This window comes from Macrobrachium rosenbergii, chromosome 3 (assembly GCF_040412425.1).
Source record: "Macrobrachium rosenbergii isolate ZJJX-2024 chromosome 3, ASM4041242v1, whole genome shotgun sequence".
NCBI classification, from domain to species: Eukaryota; Metazoa; Arthropoda; class Malacostraca; order Decapoda; family Palaemonidae; genus Macrobrachium; species Macrobrachium rosenbergii.
Window position 1 is genome coordinate 80,666,026 of NC_089743.1, and position 18,082 is coordinate 80,684,107.

The 18,082-nt window shown below is 40.6% G+C and overlaps 1 protein-coding gene across 3 annotated transcripts in view; it reads right to left on the reverse strand.

The window, feature by feature from the left end:
* Nucleotides 1–18,082, reverse strand: part of LOC136826182 (coiled-coil domain-containing protein 93-like) — a 131,527-nt gene that overhangs the window by 29,082 nt on the left and 84,363 nt on the right. For all 3 annotated transcript variants that reach the window (XM_067083249.1, XM_067083257.1, XM_067083240.1), the window contains 3 exons: nucleotides 14,559–14,714; nucleotides 5,859–5,981; nucleotides 109–150 (listed from right to left, as the gene is read on the reverse strand). In XM_067083249.1, coding sequence (XP_066939350.1) covers nucleotides 109–150; nucleotides 5,859–5,981; nucleotides 14,559–14,714 — 321 coding nt within the window. The remainder of the gene's footprint in view (nucleotides 1–108; nucleotides 151–5,858; nucleotides 5,982–14,558; nucleotides 14,715–18,082) is intronic.

An 18,082-nucleotide genomic window follows, 5' to 3' on the forward strand; every position in this document is an offset into this window, starting at 1 on the left:
GCCAACAGTTGGTGTTTCATCTAAGATTAGTCTTGTTCAAAAGTAACTACAATATACAGTAAATCAATAGCATTCACTATTGGTTGACTGCTTGTCAAAAACACATACCTCTTTTTCTGCACTGTTATCATCATTTTGGCTCTCCTGGGTCTGCAAATAGAAAAAATATAAAAATAATTTTCAAGGTAAAATTAATTATTTGGTTACTCACCCACTGTTAAAGTTAGCTTACATCTTTGCACTGTTAGGTGCGATTGGCATTTAAAAAAATCAAATTATGCTTGTCTAACTCGTTAGGACTGTCTGTAGTCACCTGTTTTCCCACCAGGTGGTGTTGGAATGTAAACAATTAAGTCAGAATTCTTCATGGCCACTAAGATGTGGGGAGGCTGGGTGGATTTCCACTTTAACAGTAGGTAAGTATCCAAATAATTAATTTTATCATGAAAATTATCATTACAGTATTTGGAATGAATCTCACCTACTGTTAAAGTTAGCTGAGTACCACACTGAATGAGGATGGTGGTTTAATGCAGCCAGAGAAACAACTAAAAGCTTTTAAAGGGGAAAAAAAGCTTCTCAATATTCCTGCTGTTGTGTGATCGGTACTGGCAAATACTGTAGCCAGACGTTGGAACCACAACAGGGTGTAAGGCCCTCATAGCGAGACTTGTCAAAGGATCCCTACAGGGTGAAAAAGGACTCTACCTCATAGAATAGTAGTGAGTCCTGTGCTGAGTCAAAAGCCCATAACCAACAGTCCAAAACTAAAGACATTAACACCTTCATATATGAAGGTATGCTCTTATACACCACTGTGTGCTTTCATGCTCAGAAAATTCAAAACGGGATTTTCTAACAACTAATGACAAGGCAGAAAGCAAGGTTACTATTATATTTGGTTCAAGAGAAAGCATCCCACCTCATGTACAAAACACACTTGAGCACAATACAGTACACTGTTCATGTTAGGAACCGAGCTATAAAACACTAAACAGTTTCCTAACTTGCTCTTACAACTGTTAACCACTCCCAAAGGCTCTGAGTTAACACACCTCATCATAATCAGTGTTAACTTCTTATTTGTTTTAACAGGAGTCGAGGCAGAAGTAAACTACAGGGTGACAGTTAACAGATTCACTTCTGTAAAAGGAAGAGAAAATGGAATCATATGAGCTATGCATTGCTTAAATACTAAGGGGAATCACCCAAAAACAAGGTTGAAACTCATAAAACTTTAAACAGAGGAACTGAGACGGAAAAGGTGACCATGCCTGCTCTGTCTCCTGGCATTCAGTGCAATGATTACAGTGAATGCCAGGAGACAGAGCTGGAAGGAGTGAATAGGAATTCGGGTGGAGAAAAGGAGTCTAAGCACATACGCTTACTGCCCGAATGCCTAAATAATGAATCGGGACTCCTTGAGGTGGCTGAAGGTGCAGTGGCATCGTTCGCTGCAGAATGCAATCGGTTACCTGGTTCGGTTGAATTGCTATAATAACCTTGGGAAAGAGAAGGCCTACACCTTTTCACCCTACCATGAATGTCTTTATGTGAGCGCAATTTACGTCTGTCCACCCAGGACCGAGAAGCAAAGGCAGAAGACAGAGGGCACAGTCTGTGAACATCCTGGGATGTCAGTCCTCATTTGGGAACCCTAGGACTACCAGGCCTGTCGGCAGGAGGAGCCAATGGAACAGACAAGGCTGTGTCCATGGAGTTGCAAATGGAACGAGGGGACACTGTCCCTGCCCACATACTAGATACATTAGATGCAAAAGATTCAAACTTATTACATAAAAATTCAATCTCAGATTTTAAAGAATCAATACCATACTGAGTTGAATCTAAGCTACTACCCTGAGCTGATTTAGTGGGTGTGGAAGAATCTATTATATTAGAGAATCTATTACAGAAGAAGAATCAATAGACCTATCTATCTCTTGATCAGAAGCTAATTCTAAGGAAGACTTATAAGCAAGACTAGCTGTTCTCTTTACACTCTTCCTAAGCCTATCATTCTCTCTTTTAATAGGATACTTTACCATCTTCTCTATCTCTTGCAAAGACCATTCCCTGCAATGATCACAACGGTTGTCTGAATCACACGTTACCCCATGATCAATGCATAAATCGTGTGTATTGAACTTCAAAGAAGCCAATCTGGTCTTGCAACCACTTACCTTGCAAAATCTAAGGGATTTTGATAAGGAAGATTGAGAAGAATCCATAATGAAAAACAAATCACAGTCTAGACGATCCAAGTCGATAACCACAAAAAAAAAAAAATTCAGAGCACTTGTCTACACTGCCATCCAATTTTGCCGACAAGAGCCAAATGGGCAACCTAAATGTTCACTGTCCTACCCCACCCTACAAAGAATGGGGAAGTAACTATTGGGGGGCGTTCGTTAACAATTGTTTCAATTTTAACACTTGTCGAACTCGCTTCAAAGTATTTGCAGATAAAGCTAATTGATTGAGGGAAAGTTTCACTTCAAAAATAAACACTCCTCCTGAAGGTTTATGTCTGTCAAGATAAACCCTTTTCCTTTACTTGCTGTAAACTTACCAAGTAAACCTATACCATACCTCTCTTCCCTCTCCATTGTTATTAAGCTATAATAACTTTGATAAATATCTTCCTTCTATGGTGTTACTTAAATATCTTCCTTCTATGGTGTTACTTCAAGTTTGTATAATTCAAGAGTTTATAATTCAAAAGTGTATAAGTGTATGCTTCACAAGTGTATGCAGTATCAGTATTGGAAATGCAAGTCCTAAGAACCAAACATGGCTCATTCCATTTTAGCATTTATCATACAACAGGCTGATAGAGATCAAACTTTCAAAAGTTTTGCGTTTATCTTTAAGTTTGTGTATGATTTTTTATCTTTTAATGAAATTTTATGCCTTCTTGATGCATGATCATGACGTTTTCATACATTGGTTGGGTGCTCCATGAGGGCCTGTCAATCCCTTCCAGACATGGGGGGCCTAAGCAACTCTGCACCTTCTAGTGGGGAACGGTACAATAAAGTAAATTAATTGAAAAGAGCCGATCCATACAAAAGGTAAGATTTAAGGAATTGTGTATACAGTTACGTACTAATTGATGTTTTTAAATCTGTGCCATTGATTGCCTGGTGTATCACATCAGAAAACAGGAAGAATGGGGGAACACTTCTACCAGCTCAGCAGTGTGCAGTTGTACCACTCAAGAGTCAGACAACACCAAAACATTAATAGCATCAATGATGTCATCAGTAGGATTCTAGGGATTTAAGGATATCTGCCAGAATGGCATAGAGTTTAGTGTGATAGATGTTGATAGCGATGAAGACAGGGCATGGCAATCTCATTGGTCCACATGATGGAGATAGCTTCAAGAGTTTAAAGATACATCACACCATCTTGGAGAGTTCTGTATATAACATAATAATAGTAGCTGCCTCTTTCTATGATGGGTTCAGCCAAAATAAGCAAGATCAAAACTTACTACTTCTGAAGACAAGTTCCTCATTAACCTTCAACTTACCCAATTCAAGACTTACAAAAGCATCTCGAAGTTCCTTTCACTGTACAGTGAGGTGAGGTCAATGATGGAGAAAGAAACAATAGAGGTGACCAGCAATCTCAATGGCTTTACTGCCCATTTTTTTTGTATAGTAGTTCTAAAAGCATAAAAAGGTTGGAAACCCACCAAGAACCTCAGTCCTCTGTATTGTTACCTGCAGTTGATGCCTTTCTAGATGGAAACTGTGGCCTCCGTACCTCATTCTACCTAGAGAGTGACTCTTAGCATCTGTGGGCCTAAAAGAGAAACTTTCATGTCTCAGTGCACAAGTCTTTAGGTTTTTATAGAAAGACAGAGTCTTTAATTCATGGCTTTTTGTTGTAGGCTGGCAACAGCCCCACAGGTTCTCAAATATGTTATGGCCCTAATTGCTGTGTGGGCTCACAGCCTGTTGACTTATCTTGACTGTTGGCTAATCTTAGTGTCCCCAGCCTTGCAACTACCAAGAAACCATAATTATCTCATAAACCTTTGTCATTACCTGATCCTAGGCATTAACTGGGAAAAGTCAGACTTAGTCCTCACAAAGAAGACAGTCTGTCTAGGCATGGAATCCAATATAGCAGCTTTCATCAACCCTCCAACAGTGGCAAGAATGCAAAGACTCCCCACAACTGTGCAGGATTTTCTTTAAGTCCCCTTTCCTTCACCAAAATTATGGCAAACATAGGCTGTGATCCCTACAGCTGGAGCTAAACAGTGGTCTACTGCAAACCAGCCTGACAATTTTCTGGTTTACCCTCCTGCAGAAATGCTGACAGACCTCAATTTGTGGCAAGATCAGCAAAACTTATGACATTTTCTTGTCAGATCTACTATCATATACTAACTCCTTAAACAAGGGCTGGGATTCCCACTTGCTAGATTTCGTGACTTTAGACCAGTGGTCCATAAGAGAGAAGGAGATACACATTAATCTCTCTGAGTTGAGGGCAGTTTATCTGCCTGACAAATGCAGGATAAATTTTGGATAACTCTACCATGAGGACTTATCCTTGGAACAAAGGCAGGACCAAGTCTCCAACAATGTGCCACTTGACCACAGACAACCAGATATAGGAGGAAAACACAATATCACACCGATTACCAGCTTTGTCCCAGGAGGCATAATGTGGTGGCCAAACACTGCGCAGACAAGATCAAATTCTTTCTGATGAGAAGTCTCTGCACCCTGAAGTTTCTAGGATGTCATGGAAGCTGTAAGGAACACCTCTAATATTAATGTTCAACACTCAACTCAGCAACATACTTCTGAATTATTGTGTCACCCTGTCACACCAGACAGAATGGCATGCAATGCTTTTCTGGTTTCCTGGGACAATTGAGGTACAGTACAGTATATGCATTTCTGACATTTTCCCTAATCAGATCAGTGTTGGACAAACTTCCACCAGTCTAATAATGCACATACGACCCTGAGAACACAAATTTGGCCTCTCCAAGCCTGGTTCCTGGACCTTCTTTGCTCTTTTGGTGGTGGACCCAGGAACAATTCAAGACTGGAAATAGCTCCATCAATCTCAGTTTATCAGTACAGTACTCTACCACCAGAACCTCAACCTCCTTGACCTTTATAATTGCAAGGTTTCATGCAATCTGTGGCTTGATATTGTTAGTCAAGGTGGAGTATATTTTACAACTAGTGTAGTAGTTTAGAAGGAAGAGTTTTGGTTCACCCTCTTGCATGTTTTCTATATTACAGGCACTAACAAGTGTCCTTCAAGTAAACATCTTACGTGCCAGAATTCTGAGAGAGGTCTCATGGACTTTTAGCACTCTTCCTTTAGCATAACTTTATCAATAATGAGCGAGTTTTGTAAGTATTACTAACTTACTAATAAATATCCAAGTTGTATAACCTTAACTCTTGAATATTCTCTGCAGATAATATGAAATTTTGGTTGCCTTTAAAATACATCTGCTAAGATTACTTCATTACAGTATTTCCTAAATTTTTTGTGGTATTCACATAATTACTCAACTGGGCCCTCATTGCCTTAAAAGCAATGGAAACTCCTGTTACACCATAAATGCGCGCATGTGAATATGGTTTGGAACATTCATCATAGTATTTATGTTTATGTTTATGTTTATGCATTCAAGTGCTGTATAGTAATACTATTTGCAATACTGATAATGTTATTTTCTTGCAAAGTAGTATTCTAAAGTCAAGGGTTTAAGCAATATGATTAATCCATGAGATTACAACCTACTGTACCTTTTCAGGAAGCTATCTTATATTTCAAGGATTCATGCAATACAGTTAATAAAGAGATTATACCTTATTGTACCCTTTCAGGGTGAGCTCTCCATACTCCAGTAGAGTAGTCTGAACACGTAAGCTAGGGTTTTCAATGGGAGTAGAAGCTTTCCGACGCCATCTCCGTTTTGGCCCATATGCAGACTGGAAATAAAATTATAATACAGTAGAGTGAATATATTAAATTATTTGAACAAGTAAAGATAGGTAATCCCTTAGCAAAAGGCACGCATTTTACTCAATAACACCTAACTAAAATACTTTAATGCAGTATGGTACTGTACTAAATACAGTTATGTAGCATTACAAACAGTTTTCAGTCTGTGTATACAGGCAGTCCCTGCTTATCGGCAGCACTGGTTAATGGCATTTCAGTTTTACGATGCTGGCCTAACATCGTCCCTAATCAGATTTTTGTGCACCAGTAAACAATTTTCAGTGCCAGTAAGTGGTTTATTTGTGTCACTAGGCAGTTTATTGGTGTTGGTAGGCAGTATAAGAGTGAAATCTGTCATATATTTCAAAACTATGAAAATATCACGTATAGCTAAATTTGGAAAAACAGTTATGAAACATTTTCAAAACTTGTTCACTCATCGCTGATGCGTTTGACAAAAGTCATCATCAAAGCTAAGTTCAAAAGTTAGAATAAAAAAAAAATGAAAAAATTTGTCATAACATTAATACTGCTTCTAATGTAACCATAAAATTTGAATAAAATAAAGTTTTATATATACTTACCAAGTAATTACATAGTTATGAGATTTCCTACCACAGCAGCCTAAAAATTCAAAATTAGCGGTAACAATTCAACAATTCATTCGTTTTTTGCTTTGAAGTCCATATGAGGGGAGGAGGGAGGGCTCTGATTCAGTAAATACTTGGTAAATGTATATAAAACTTTATTTTAATATAAAAATATAATTTTTATATAAGTAACTTACCAAGTAATTACATAGCTGAATCCACATTGACAGGAGTTAGGATACATGGACATATTCTACCTCAAAACATTAATAGAGTAATGATTTTGATAGCAGAAAAGTTGCCAGCATTGGTATAATGCTTGTTGTTTCCCTACCTGGTAAGAGAGCCATTGCAGGTGGGTACTGCCTCTGATTGGTGCTTATCTTAACCCGTAGTGGTGTGGCAGTATAGCCATGGGTTGCCTCCTACTTTAGTGGGGACTTTGCAGTGAACGAGGTACTCCAATGGCTAGCAAAGTTAATAGGTGCCCTTGCCCTAGGCATAGGACCAGAATGAAAACATAAAACGCTGTCACGTACACTATAATAAAAAACCACACCCAAACCAGCTAAAAGAACCGGTGGGTACTTCAGGTACTATGTACTCCCAACCTCACCTCAGGCTCAACACCCTTACTCAAGGCGAGGAGATAGAGGAGAGAGCTCCCTATGCTTCGTCTCCCAGCACCACGCCAGCCTCGGATAAAGGTCCTAATGTAATATAATTCCCAAAAACCGTCTCCACTTCTTTGAGAAAACAGGATGCGAGCAATGACCTGCACTTCCAATACTTAGATTGCAAGATGGAGGAGAGGAACATGTAGTGTCTGAAGGCAAGAGAAGTTGCCACCACTCGAACCTCATGAGCTTTGACCTAAATGAAGGTAGCATGTCCTCCTAGATCTGAGTGTGCCTCGGAAATTAGGTCCCTCAAAAAATAGATCACATTTTCTGACACTGGACGAGAAGGGCCTCTAATCTTCCTAGTCCTCTGTAGTATCTTAGGTCTCTTACTGGACAGAGAAGCCTTTCCTCTTCCTCCAGTCCAAGGATGTATGCTAAACTTTTAATGGATAAGGAACAGGGCCAGGGCTTGGAAGGGTCTCTGTTCTTAGCAAGAAACCCAAGAGAGAAGGTGTATACTGCATCTCCCCACAAGAAACCTACTCTCTTGTCAATGGCCCGGATTTCGCTCATGTGTTTAGCAGTGGCTAAGGTGACGAGGAAGAGTCTCTCTAGTGAGATCCCTTAAAGAGATCGAATGGAGGGGTTCAAAAGCTGGTCCCGACAGCCACTTTAAGACTACGTCGAGATTCCATGAGACACCTTCAGATCTCCTCTGTCTTACTGTGCTGAAGGATTTGATGAGATCACTGAGGTCTTGGTTGGAAGAGAGGTCCAACCCTCTGTGCTTGAAAACAGAGCTTAACATGGATCTATACCCCTTGATGGTAGAGGATGATAATTTCTTGGATGACCTCAAGAAGAGCAGGAAGTCAGCACCTGACTTACAGACGTCTCAGAAGAAGAGACGTTATGTTGCCTGCACAGCTCCAGAAGACTGTCCACTTAGACTGATAGAAGTTGCTAGAAGACTGGTGCCTGCACCTAGCAACAGCCTCTGCAACTGCTCTTGAAAACCCCTTCACTCTGACCAGGCTCCGGAGAGTCTGAGCAGACAACCCTTGGTGGAACCTGTGGAAGTGGTGTGTTTGAGAAGAGACGGTTTTTGAGGAAGCAGTCTTGGAAAATCCACCAGAAGATGAAGCAGATCTGGGAACCATTCCTTCGTCGGCCAGAAAGGAGCCACCATAGTCATCGAGGCACTGTGATGAGAGGAGAACTTGTTTAGCACCTCCTCTGATCATGCCTAATGGAGAAAAAGCGTAAACACTAGGCCCAACCAGTCCTGGAGCATGGCATCTGTTGCCCATGCCAGAGGGTCTGGGGCTGGAGAGTAGAATAAGGTGAGACAATGATTCCTGGACGTCGCAAACAGGTCGATCAGTGGAGTGCCCCAAAGCTTCCATAGATTGCTGCAGACCAGAGGATCCAAAGTCCATTCCAAGAGTGACTTGGTTCCGGTCTGCTCCAAGAAGGAGATCTCTGGAGGCCTTGTAGAGGGAGAAGGAGTGAGTGCCTCCTTGTCTGTGGATGTAAGTTAGAGCAGTTCTGTTGTCAGAGACTTCTGGAGGCCTTGTAGAGGGAGAAGGAGTGAGTGCCTCCTTGCTCGCAGATGCAAGTTAGAGCAGTTGTGTTGTCGGAATGAACTATCACCGTCTTGCCAAAGATCTGAGGAGAGAAGGACTGGAGGCTCTGATGAATGGACTTCAGCCCAGTGGACCACGCTCCAGACACTTCTTTGTCTCTTAGAAGGGCTACCCAACCTAAGTCCAACATGTCTGCATATAAATCTAGGTCAGGGTTCAGAGGTAGAAGAGATTTTCCCTGAAGAAGTCTTCCTTTGTGCAGCCACCATTGCAGGTCTGTCTTGATCTCCTGTGTGATGGGGAAAAACGTAAGAGTCCGGTTGGGTCTTCCTGTCCTAGCTGGCCTTGAGAAAAAACTGCAGAGGTCTCATGTGCAGTCTGCCAATTTCACAAACTGCTAAATGGAGACCAAAGTCTCCAGGAGACTCATCCACTGGTTGGCCGAGCAGACCGGGAGAGAGAGAAATTGGTGGACCGTGTGAAGGCATTAGTCAATTGCCCAAATAAAGAATCTCCTGTGTCAGAGATAGTTGAGACTTTATCTACGTTGATGAGAATGCCCACCTCTTGAGTCAGGTGGAGAGTTGTCCTTATGTCCTCTGTGCACCTTTCCTTCGACTGGGAACGAAGGAGCCAATCATCCAAATACAGGGAGATGTTGATCCCGAGAAGGTGGAGCCACTTACCGAGGGGAGCAAGAACATGAATGAATACCTGAGGGGCCGTCGGAAGGCAGAAGCATAAGGCCCGAAACTGAAAAACTCTGTTCTGAAAGATGAAACGAAAGTACAGTAAACCCTCGCATTCATGGGGGATGCATACCACACCCCCCACGAATAGCTGGAACCTGCGAATACTTAGAACCCTTCTAAAAACACTTAGAACTGCCTATTTTGATAGTTCAAACACACGAAAAAAATCTAAAAATGCTTATACAAGTGTTATCCTACTTATGATGGGGTTAGGTTCCAAAAAACCCATTGTTTGTTGGAATAAACTTATCTCGAATACAGCCTACCCTACACTAGGGTATTCGGTACCATGCATACATATATGGTAACCTAGCCTACACTATAAAGAATACTCTATACATACACGATATAGTAATCATTAATATTAGCTAATTCTGGAGGTTCATGCAGAGTGACTATGATAATGCAATACAAAGAGAAACTGAATAACAAACAAGAATTAGCTTAGCCTACACTATGGCATATCGTAGACATATACGGTAGTGTAGCCTACATTATACTGTTCACATATCGTATTATAAAAACATCAACATAACGAATATGCATCTTTTCCATGGATCTTTTAATTTACTGTAACCAATAATATTGTATATATTCTTATATTGCTTTTGTATTACAGTAAACCCCCGTATTCACGTTCTCACGATTCGCGGACTTACCCATTCGCAGGTTTTTCTGTGGCGGTATAGCTGGACCAATTCTGCATCATCACACTAGTTGCCCAGGATCGAGGATCCAGAAGGGGTGAGCAGAACAGGGGATATTGCAAACAAATCCACTATCAGTTCTCCCCACAATTTCCACAAGTCAGAACACACCTGACAGTCCAGAGTCCACTCTGTAGGGAGTATTTGCTTGTGACGACCGAGCTCATCTGCTAAGACATTGCACTTTCCTTGAATGAACCATGTTAACAGCTGGGTCCGGTTCTGATCTGCCCAAAGCAGGAGAATTCTCGCTGTCTCGCAAAGGGAGAATGAGTGAGTTCCCCCTTGGAGTCTTATATATGCTAACGCTGTTGTGTTGTCCCCGTATTCACGGGGGATGCATCCCACACCCCCCCGCAAATAGCTAAAATCCGCGAATACCTAAAACCCCTCTATAAACATGTAGAACTGCTCATTTTGATAGTTTAAATATAGAAAAACCCTGTAAAAATGCATATACCTGAGTATTTTAATAGTTTTATCACAAAAAGTGCATTTATTCATGAAAATTATATGAAAATACAGTAATTAGTGAATATTTCTCAGTGAAAAATACCGTGAATGGGCAAATTTTCCGCGAATAATGGCTAGATATGTTCCACAGAGAAACCCACAAATGCGCGAGTCCGCAAATCATGAGAACGTGAATACGGGGGTTTACTGTACTACTGTACTTTGTTCTGGACTTCCTTCGCAAAGTGTTGCAATCCCAAATGGATCGCTGTTAATTCTTTCAGGTTGATGCGAAGACTTCTCTCCTGTTGGGACCATACTCCAGAAACCTCTTTTCTCCCCAAGAGAGCTCCCCAACCTAGATCTGAAGCATCGGAAAAGACGTCTAGGTCGGGGTTCACTACGGATAGAGACTTTCCCTCTGATAGCCTGCTTGCAGAGTTCCACCAACGTAGGTCCTCCTTTATCTCTTGTGTCATTGGGAATATGCACAAGTCTTGATTTATGTTTCGATCCCAACTGATTCTTAGAAAGAATTGTAGAGGCCTCATATGCAGTCTTCCCAACTTCACAAACTGTTCGATCGATGCTAGAGTGCCCACGAGACTCATCCATTGAGTGGCTGAGCACGTCTGTAAGGAAAGGGAAAGGTTGACTTTCTTCAGGCAGTCCACTATTCTTCTGCAGGATGGAGAGGCCTGAAAATTCTGAGAATCAATCTCCATCCCCAAATAAAGAATCTGTTGAGAGGGAATCAGTTGGGATTTTTGAAGGTTCAACAGCAAACCTAGATCCTGTGTCAACAGCAAAGTCCTTTGAAGGTCCTCCATGCACCTCTCTTTCGTGGGAGAATGAATCAACCAATCGTCCAGGTATAGGGAAATATTTACTCCCAGCAGATGAAGCCAGTTGGCTAATGGGGCAAGTACTCGCGTGAAGACCTGTGGTGCTGTTGAAAGGCTGAAACATAACACTTGAAACTGGAACACTTGATTCCCAAAAACAAATCTCAGATACTTCCTTGAGTCCTGCTGAAAGGGAATGTGGAAGTAAGCGTCTCTAATTTCGAGAGAGATCATCCAGTCCCCTCAACAAATGGATGACGGGATGGACTGAACTGTTTCCATGTGAAACTTTGTTTTCCTTATGTAGATTTTCAGTGCACTCACGTTGAGTACTGGCCTTCATCCTCCCGTGGCTTTGGGTACTACAAAAAGCCTGTTGTAAAATCCCTTGGCCTCTATATTTTCCACCGCTTCTATCACTTTCTTCTTGAGGAGTGTAGACACCTCTTTTGAGAGGGCTAAATACCTCTTTGATCTTGTGGAGGGAGGCTTCTCTTTGAAGGGGATGGAATACCCTTCCCTTAAAACTTTGATCACCCACTGATCTGCCCCCTTTCATTCTCCAACTTTCCCAAAAAGGCTGGAGTCTGGCCCCCAAGGGCACATGAAGGACTGAGTCCTCATTTATGAGTTGCAGGTTCGGAAGAGGGTCTCTTGACCACACGCAAAGTGAAACGTACAGTTGGTTGCGGTCTTGACTGCGATCTGCCTACCACCTCAAAAGGGCTGAGGCTGAAGAGGAGAAGATGACTTGGTAGGGGTGGCGGTCCACTCTCTTGGGCACCTCATAGATTAAGTAAGCAGGTTCTGAGTCGATTTCTTGTGAAGGTGAGAAGCACTTCTTCTGCTGTTGCTTGTGGGAAAAGATGTGCATTATCCAAGGGCGAGAAGAGAAGTGCTGACTTATGTGAAGAGGTCATGCCCTTAAATACAAAGGAGACCCAGAGCTCTCTTTTTCTTGTTATAATGTGGTTCGGATTCCACAATAAGCTGTAAGTCTCGTTGCTAGGTAACCAATTGGTTCTTAGCCACATAAAATAAATCTAATCCTTTGGGCCAGCCCTGGGATAGCTGTTAATCAGCTCAGTGGTCTGGTTACACTAAGGAATACTTAACTTCTCTCTTTTTCAGGATCCCCATGGCAAAAAGGGAAGATATCTCCACTGAACTGTCTCTGACCACCTTATCCGAACAGGAAAGAAAACTACGCCAATCAGCTGCAATATCTTGAGGAAGATCCGAATCTTTGATCTTCTTTGCTAAGGCCACTATGGACCAATCCATAAAACTAAAGACCTCAAATACAGTACTTTGAATAGGTTTTTCAGTAAATGGTCCATCTCTCAAGGAGGGAACTTCTCCAGTAGCACACAACCAATACCTCCTAGCTGAGAGACGAGATGGTGGAATAATAAACACACTTTGTCTTGATGCCTTTTTTCTGAAAGCCAGTTACCCACTTCCCCGATAGCCTTCTTAGACAAGGATAATAAAACCACTTTCGGAAGTCTAGATGAGATTGTCTGAGAATCTCCACTGGCACCCATGAGTAGGGCTAGAATCGCCTAAACTGGACGATAGATGATGAACACCAGACATGCCTTTCCAACGGCTGTCTTTTGTCGACACCTGGGACGTCACAGGTGCGACTGAGGGGGTGACTACCCGTGGGCAGACCCCACCGACCTCCCTTGGGCCACCAGTATGCCTCCTCCCAGGGCTGGGGGAGTATGACAGTGACCTTTGCCTTGGAGAGTCGGTGGGATGGGCAGCCACCTCCTCCACTAACACTTCAACTGCGCACTTTTCAGTGAGTTTGTCCACGAGGACACGCATTGATTCACCCAACTGTGCCACTGTGCTAGCAAGAATATCAAACTTCTTATCAAATTTTGATTCAAGGATGGCATAGCGATTCGGGTCGGGAGTGTGGGGACCAGGAGCAGAGATCGGTGGTACAGGAGGAGGGCTAGAAATAGGAGAGATTACTTTAGCAGGAGAAGAGATAATAGGAATATTAACATCACTAGATGCCTGAGTCATGTCTTGAGTTGCTAACTTAACTTCAGCTCTAGAAGCAGCTGTCCTTTTATGATCCCTTTCTAACTTAGATAGGTGAGAAGCTAAAGTTTTCCATTTTTTCTCATCCCATTCACAGCATTCCTCACATGTCAAGTCAATTGAACAAATTTGTCCTCTACATGTCGTACATAAAGTGTGTGAGTCATAACATGCATTAGTCAAGTGAGTATTGCAGCCTCTGCTGCAATACCTAATAATCGATGCGCTAGAGTCTGATATAGGTACCTGTACTAGCTAACCAAGTCAAAATACTGTAAGTAAATTTCCTAGGGGAACAATACTAAAAACTCAGGCAAAAACATTGTCAACTAGTTCAAATACGAAAGCCGAAGGCTACCGCTGCCGAAAATACATCACCAAAAGGTAAGACTGTTAAGCTGGCAGAAACAAAAGTGAAGCTACTGGCTGAGTTGTTCCTCTCTCCCTTATCCTGAAAAAGGGTGGGGTTAGTCACCTACATGAACACAAGACTTGCTACTGCTATTTTCAAAATTGAGGCTGCCGTCGAGTTAGAAACTCTTAGCTAAGTAATTACTGGGTAAGTTACTTATATAAAAGTATAGATTACATCAGTGTTCATTATAACACTGCAACGACAAGAGGTAGGGCACTACATGTTAGCTTCTCACAGCACATTTTGCTCTACAAATTATCACAGAAAAAAATTGTAAAAGTTTATTTTCACAAACTGCATCTCATACTCTAATTTTTACCAAAAATTCAGTCTAGTTAAAGTCAGTCCCAAAGAAATAAGTTATGAAAAATGCATAAAGACTAGGTGCACTCTACGAAGAGTTTACTCTTTTGCTTCTATAAAATTATTGCAAACATTACACAGCATGCTAATATTTTTTATGAATTACTAATTACTGTACTGGAGAATCTGAGTAAATATAGCTCAAACACGAACAGCTATATCTCCATACCTGTATTGTAGATAAAGTCTTGGTTATTTTACTCTCCACCTCATCTATCTTTTCTTCAAGAGGGGTTGAATAATAATGATGGAACTGATATACCGAGAGTTCTCGGCTTTGATCTCCAAATTCTTCTCTGGTTTCCAAAGCCTTTTGAACAAGCCACTGCAATAGAACATATTTCACTTATATCATTTCCCACTAGTACATACAAATTTCTGTTTCTTTCCTCCACTCAACTTCTATCAGAAGGAAAATTATGTAAGTAAATGCAGTTTACATCAAGACAAACTAAAACATGGAAATCTGAACCTTTACTGTTGAAAATTATAAAAAAAAAAAAAAAAAGTTTCTTTAATGTACCTTAAACTCTGCGTAAATAAAAGTTTAAATGATTTCACCCCCACAATCAACTACATTCATCAGAGTATTTGGGTCAATGAAATCCTAAGATGCTTTAGTTCATTTTCTGAAAAAAAGCAAACAGCTTTTATAAGCTAATGGTCCTGCCCTGCTGATGCAGTTTCTTTAGCCTCTGGCAGTTGACTGGCTCAAACATAATGCGTGTGTATCTCTCTTCATGACAGCACTCTGTTCATAATAAATTAGACAGTTTCTGACTGATTTCTCGAGATTGTCAAACTGATTTTATTAATTTTAGCCATGCTATACTGTGTTTCATTCTTTTCATCTTCTTCATTTTTCATTTTTTTTCCCACCTATGTGATATACAATAAAGTAAAATCCTCAAGATTCAGCTCTCAATGATTCATGGACTCATGGATCACCATGGTTTCTCTGTGGAATATTATCTAGCCATTATTTGCAGAAAAATTTGCCTTCGCAAGTATTTTTCACTGAGAAATATTCACTAATTACTGTATTTTCATGTAATTTTCATGAATAAATGCACTTTTTGTGATAAAACCAAAATACCTAGGTATAAGCATTTTTATGGGTTTTTCTTGTTTAAACTATCAAAATGGGCAGTTCTAAGTGCTTTTAGAGGGGTATTCGTGATTTTTTGCCATTTGGCGGGGGTATACATCCTGCGAATAATGGGGGTCTACTGTATACTGAAACTTTTAAGTTGCCTGGGTAAAAAAAAAACACATTGTTAAGGATTTCACTCCTTGGTGGATGGTATTTATCGATAGATGATTATTTCAAGAACTATTTCTTGTCTGCTTCACAGAAGAATACTTCTATTTGCTTCAGCCAACTTCAGGGTTTTCTCTTTTTTTGTGGTATTGCCGTTTCAGGCATTACAAGTTAAGTGCCATTCATGTGACTTTATAACTGGTAGGCTACTTAGATTATATTCACAAATTTTAAATTTACACATCTATATCTATTAACTGAATGCCAATGCACATGAGGTATCTAACACATTACAACAACATTTTTGCAGTTTCTTGTAGATAAAAATGTGAAGGAATGACAGTAATCACAGCTATGATGCTCAATTTATTTAATGCCGACACCTGTTTCAGCTATTAACAAAAAGTCACCACTAAATGAACTTATCACACACTAAGGTATGTGGTTGTTGAAGCACAGAGCAGTGCAATTCCAGCAATCCACTCTGAATGACTGTTTCCCCTCCAGCACTCTGTATGGAGCTGGGAGAATCCTCCTAATCTGTAAAATTTTTCTTGTTAATTTTTGCTTTTCGAGTTCCTGTTTTAGTCTTTGATTTTTACTGCACAAAAGCCCGGCTACTCTTGTCCTGCCATTATTCTTCAGAAATACTAGTCCCCCACTATTATTAGTGTTTTATGAAGCAAATAAGTTTTTTTTTATATAAAACAGCAGAATGGAGAACTCTTGGGTAACTCATATTTTCCTCACTTACAGATCCCTCTTCAGATGATGACTATCAATAAAACCTACCTCTCACTCACAGCCTACAGTTTAAACAATATCTGCACAGGTTTTTTTTATCTTTTCTATGGTTTTACAGGAAATAAAATTATGCTTACTTCATAGAAAATCAACAATAGGGGGGAGAATGGTATTTCTTAAGACTAATGACAGGAGGATAAAAGCACCTTTTTCCTTTTTTTTTTACTAATACTGTGCTTCACTCTACAGGTTAATTAACACACACAGTAGTTTTAAGAAAGTGTGTTTCCCATTCTACAGGTTAATTAATGCACACAGTAGTTTTAAGAAAGTGTGAGTTTCCAAGTTTTCTGATAATCTTTGCTTGTGTGTAACTAGATGGAAATTGTTCCAGGGTGTGGATGTATAAATCTTCACCTAGATGTTTGGTCAGTGGAGCTGGAAGGTGAGATGCAGAGTTGAGCAAACAAGTGAGGGAGACTGGATGTCAGAGCTAAACTGCAAACCCAGAAAAGGAGGCTGGACTACTGAAAACTCTTTCTGCATACTATTAAGCTTGTTCACTATCTTGATAATGCCAATACAGTACTGTAATAAGTATAAGCAAGCAATGAGAATAACTAAAGACAAAAGTAGTTGCAATCAAAATTTTTCTTATGAAGTCTCCATTTTTGGATGAACCAGTAGAACACAGCCTCTGTTACCATCCTGATTCAATGGCTTGAATTCTAAGATGGCCATCACCCTCCCGGCACCTCAGTGGATAGCTGCCCACAACCTTCACTGCCAGTTTCTCCAACTCTACCTCATCTAACTGTCCAACGCAAGGTACTTTTCTGAGTTCTGCATATATTGTAATGGATTATTATAATACATACCTGCTGGTTAATGGAAATTTCTGGATTTCATAAAAAACCACTCTGTATGTAAACTGGCAACTTTGTACTCTTATTCCCCCCTACTTTGTCAATACTTCATTACCACATATACTAAATATGCTTATAAACAATAAACAATACACTTTAGTCTGCTCATAAACAACACAAAATACTCAGTGGTAGCCTAAGTTTGGGTTTGTATGATGAAAGATGGGTTTATGTGAATTGATTGTTTCGTTTTTGCTGTTGAGACTTTTTTCATGTCAGGAAGGAGTACACTAGTTAAGTTTGTTTTTGTTTTTTACTTGCAGTTTGCTGAATGTGTTGAGATAGTGTGACTTGCTCCCCTTCAACCCAAGGTGTAAGCGGCTGCCTACCTTGTGGTTGTAGCATCCGAAAGAAAACAAACAAAATGTGCAGAAGTTGATGCAGTGGATTTACTCGTAGGACAAGGGATCAGAAAATTATAAGAGAGGACACTTACTGTGGAAGAGCTGTTGAAAACAGAGGAAGGGATAAGGCAGAGAAGTGGTAAGGAACACAGAGAACGCGAAGCTGCCAGATTGCAGAAAAGAAACGAAAACACTTGGTCAGGCTGCTCTTCTTCCTGTTCCTCCATACATGACGCTAAACCCTAAAAGGTGCTGATCTCGACATACTTGCTGCAAAGAAAGTTCGACAGCAGTTAGAAAGGTGGGAAGGAAAGAAAAACTAGATGTTGATCTCTCCAGTAAGAAGGACAGCAATGAAATCCAGAACTGGCTGATGTTGAGCAAGTAACTACCAGTCTGAAGAAGTCTAAGAGACCAT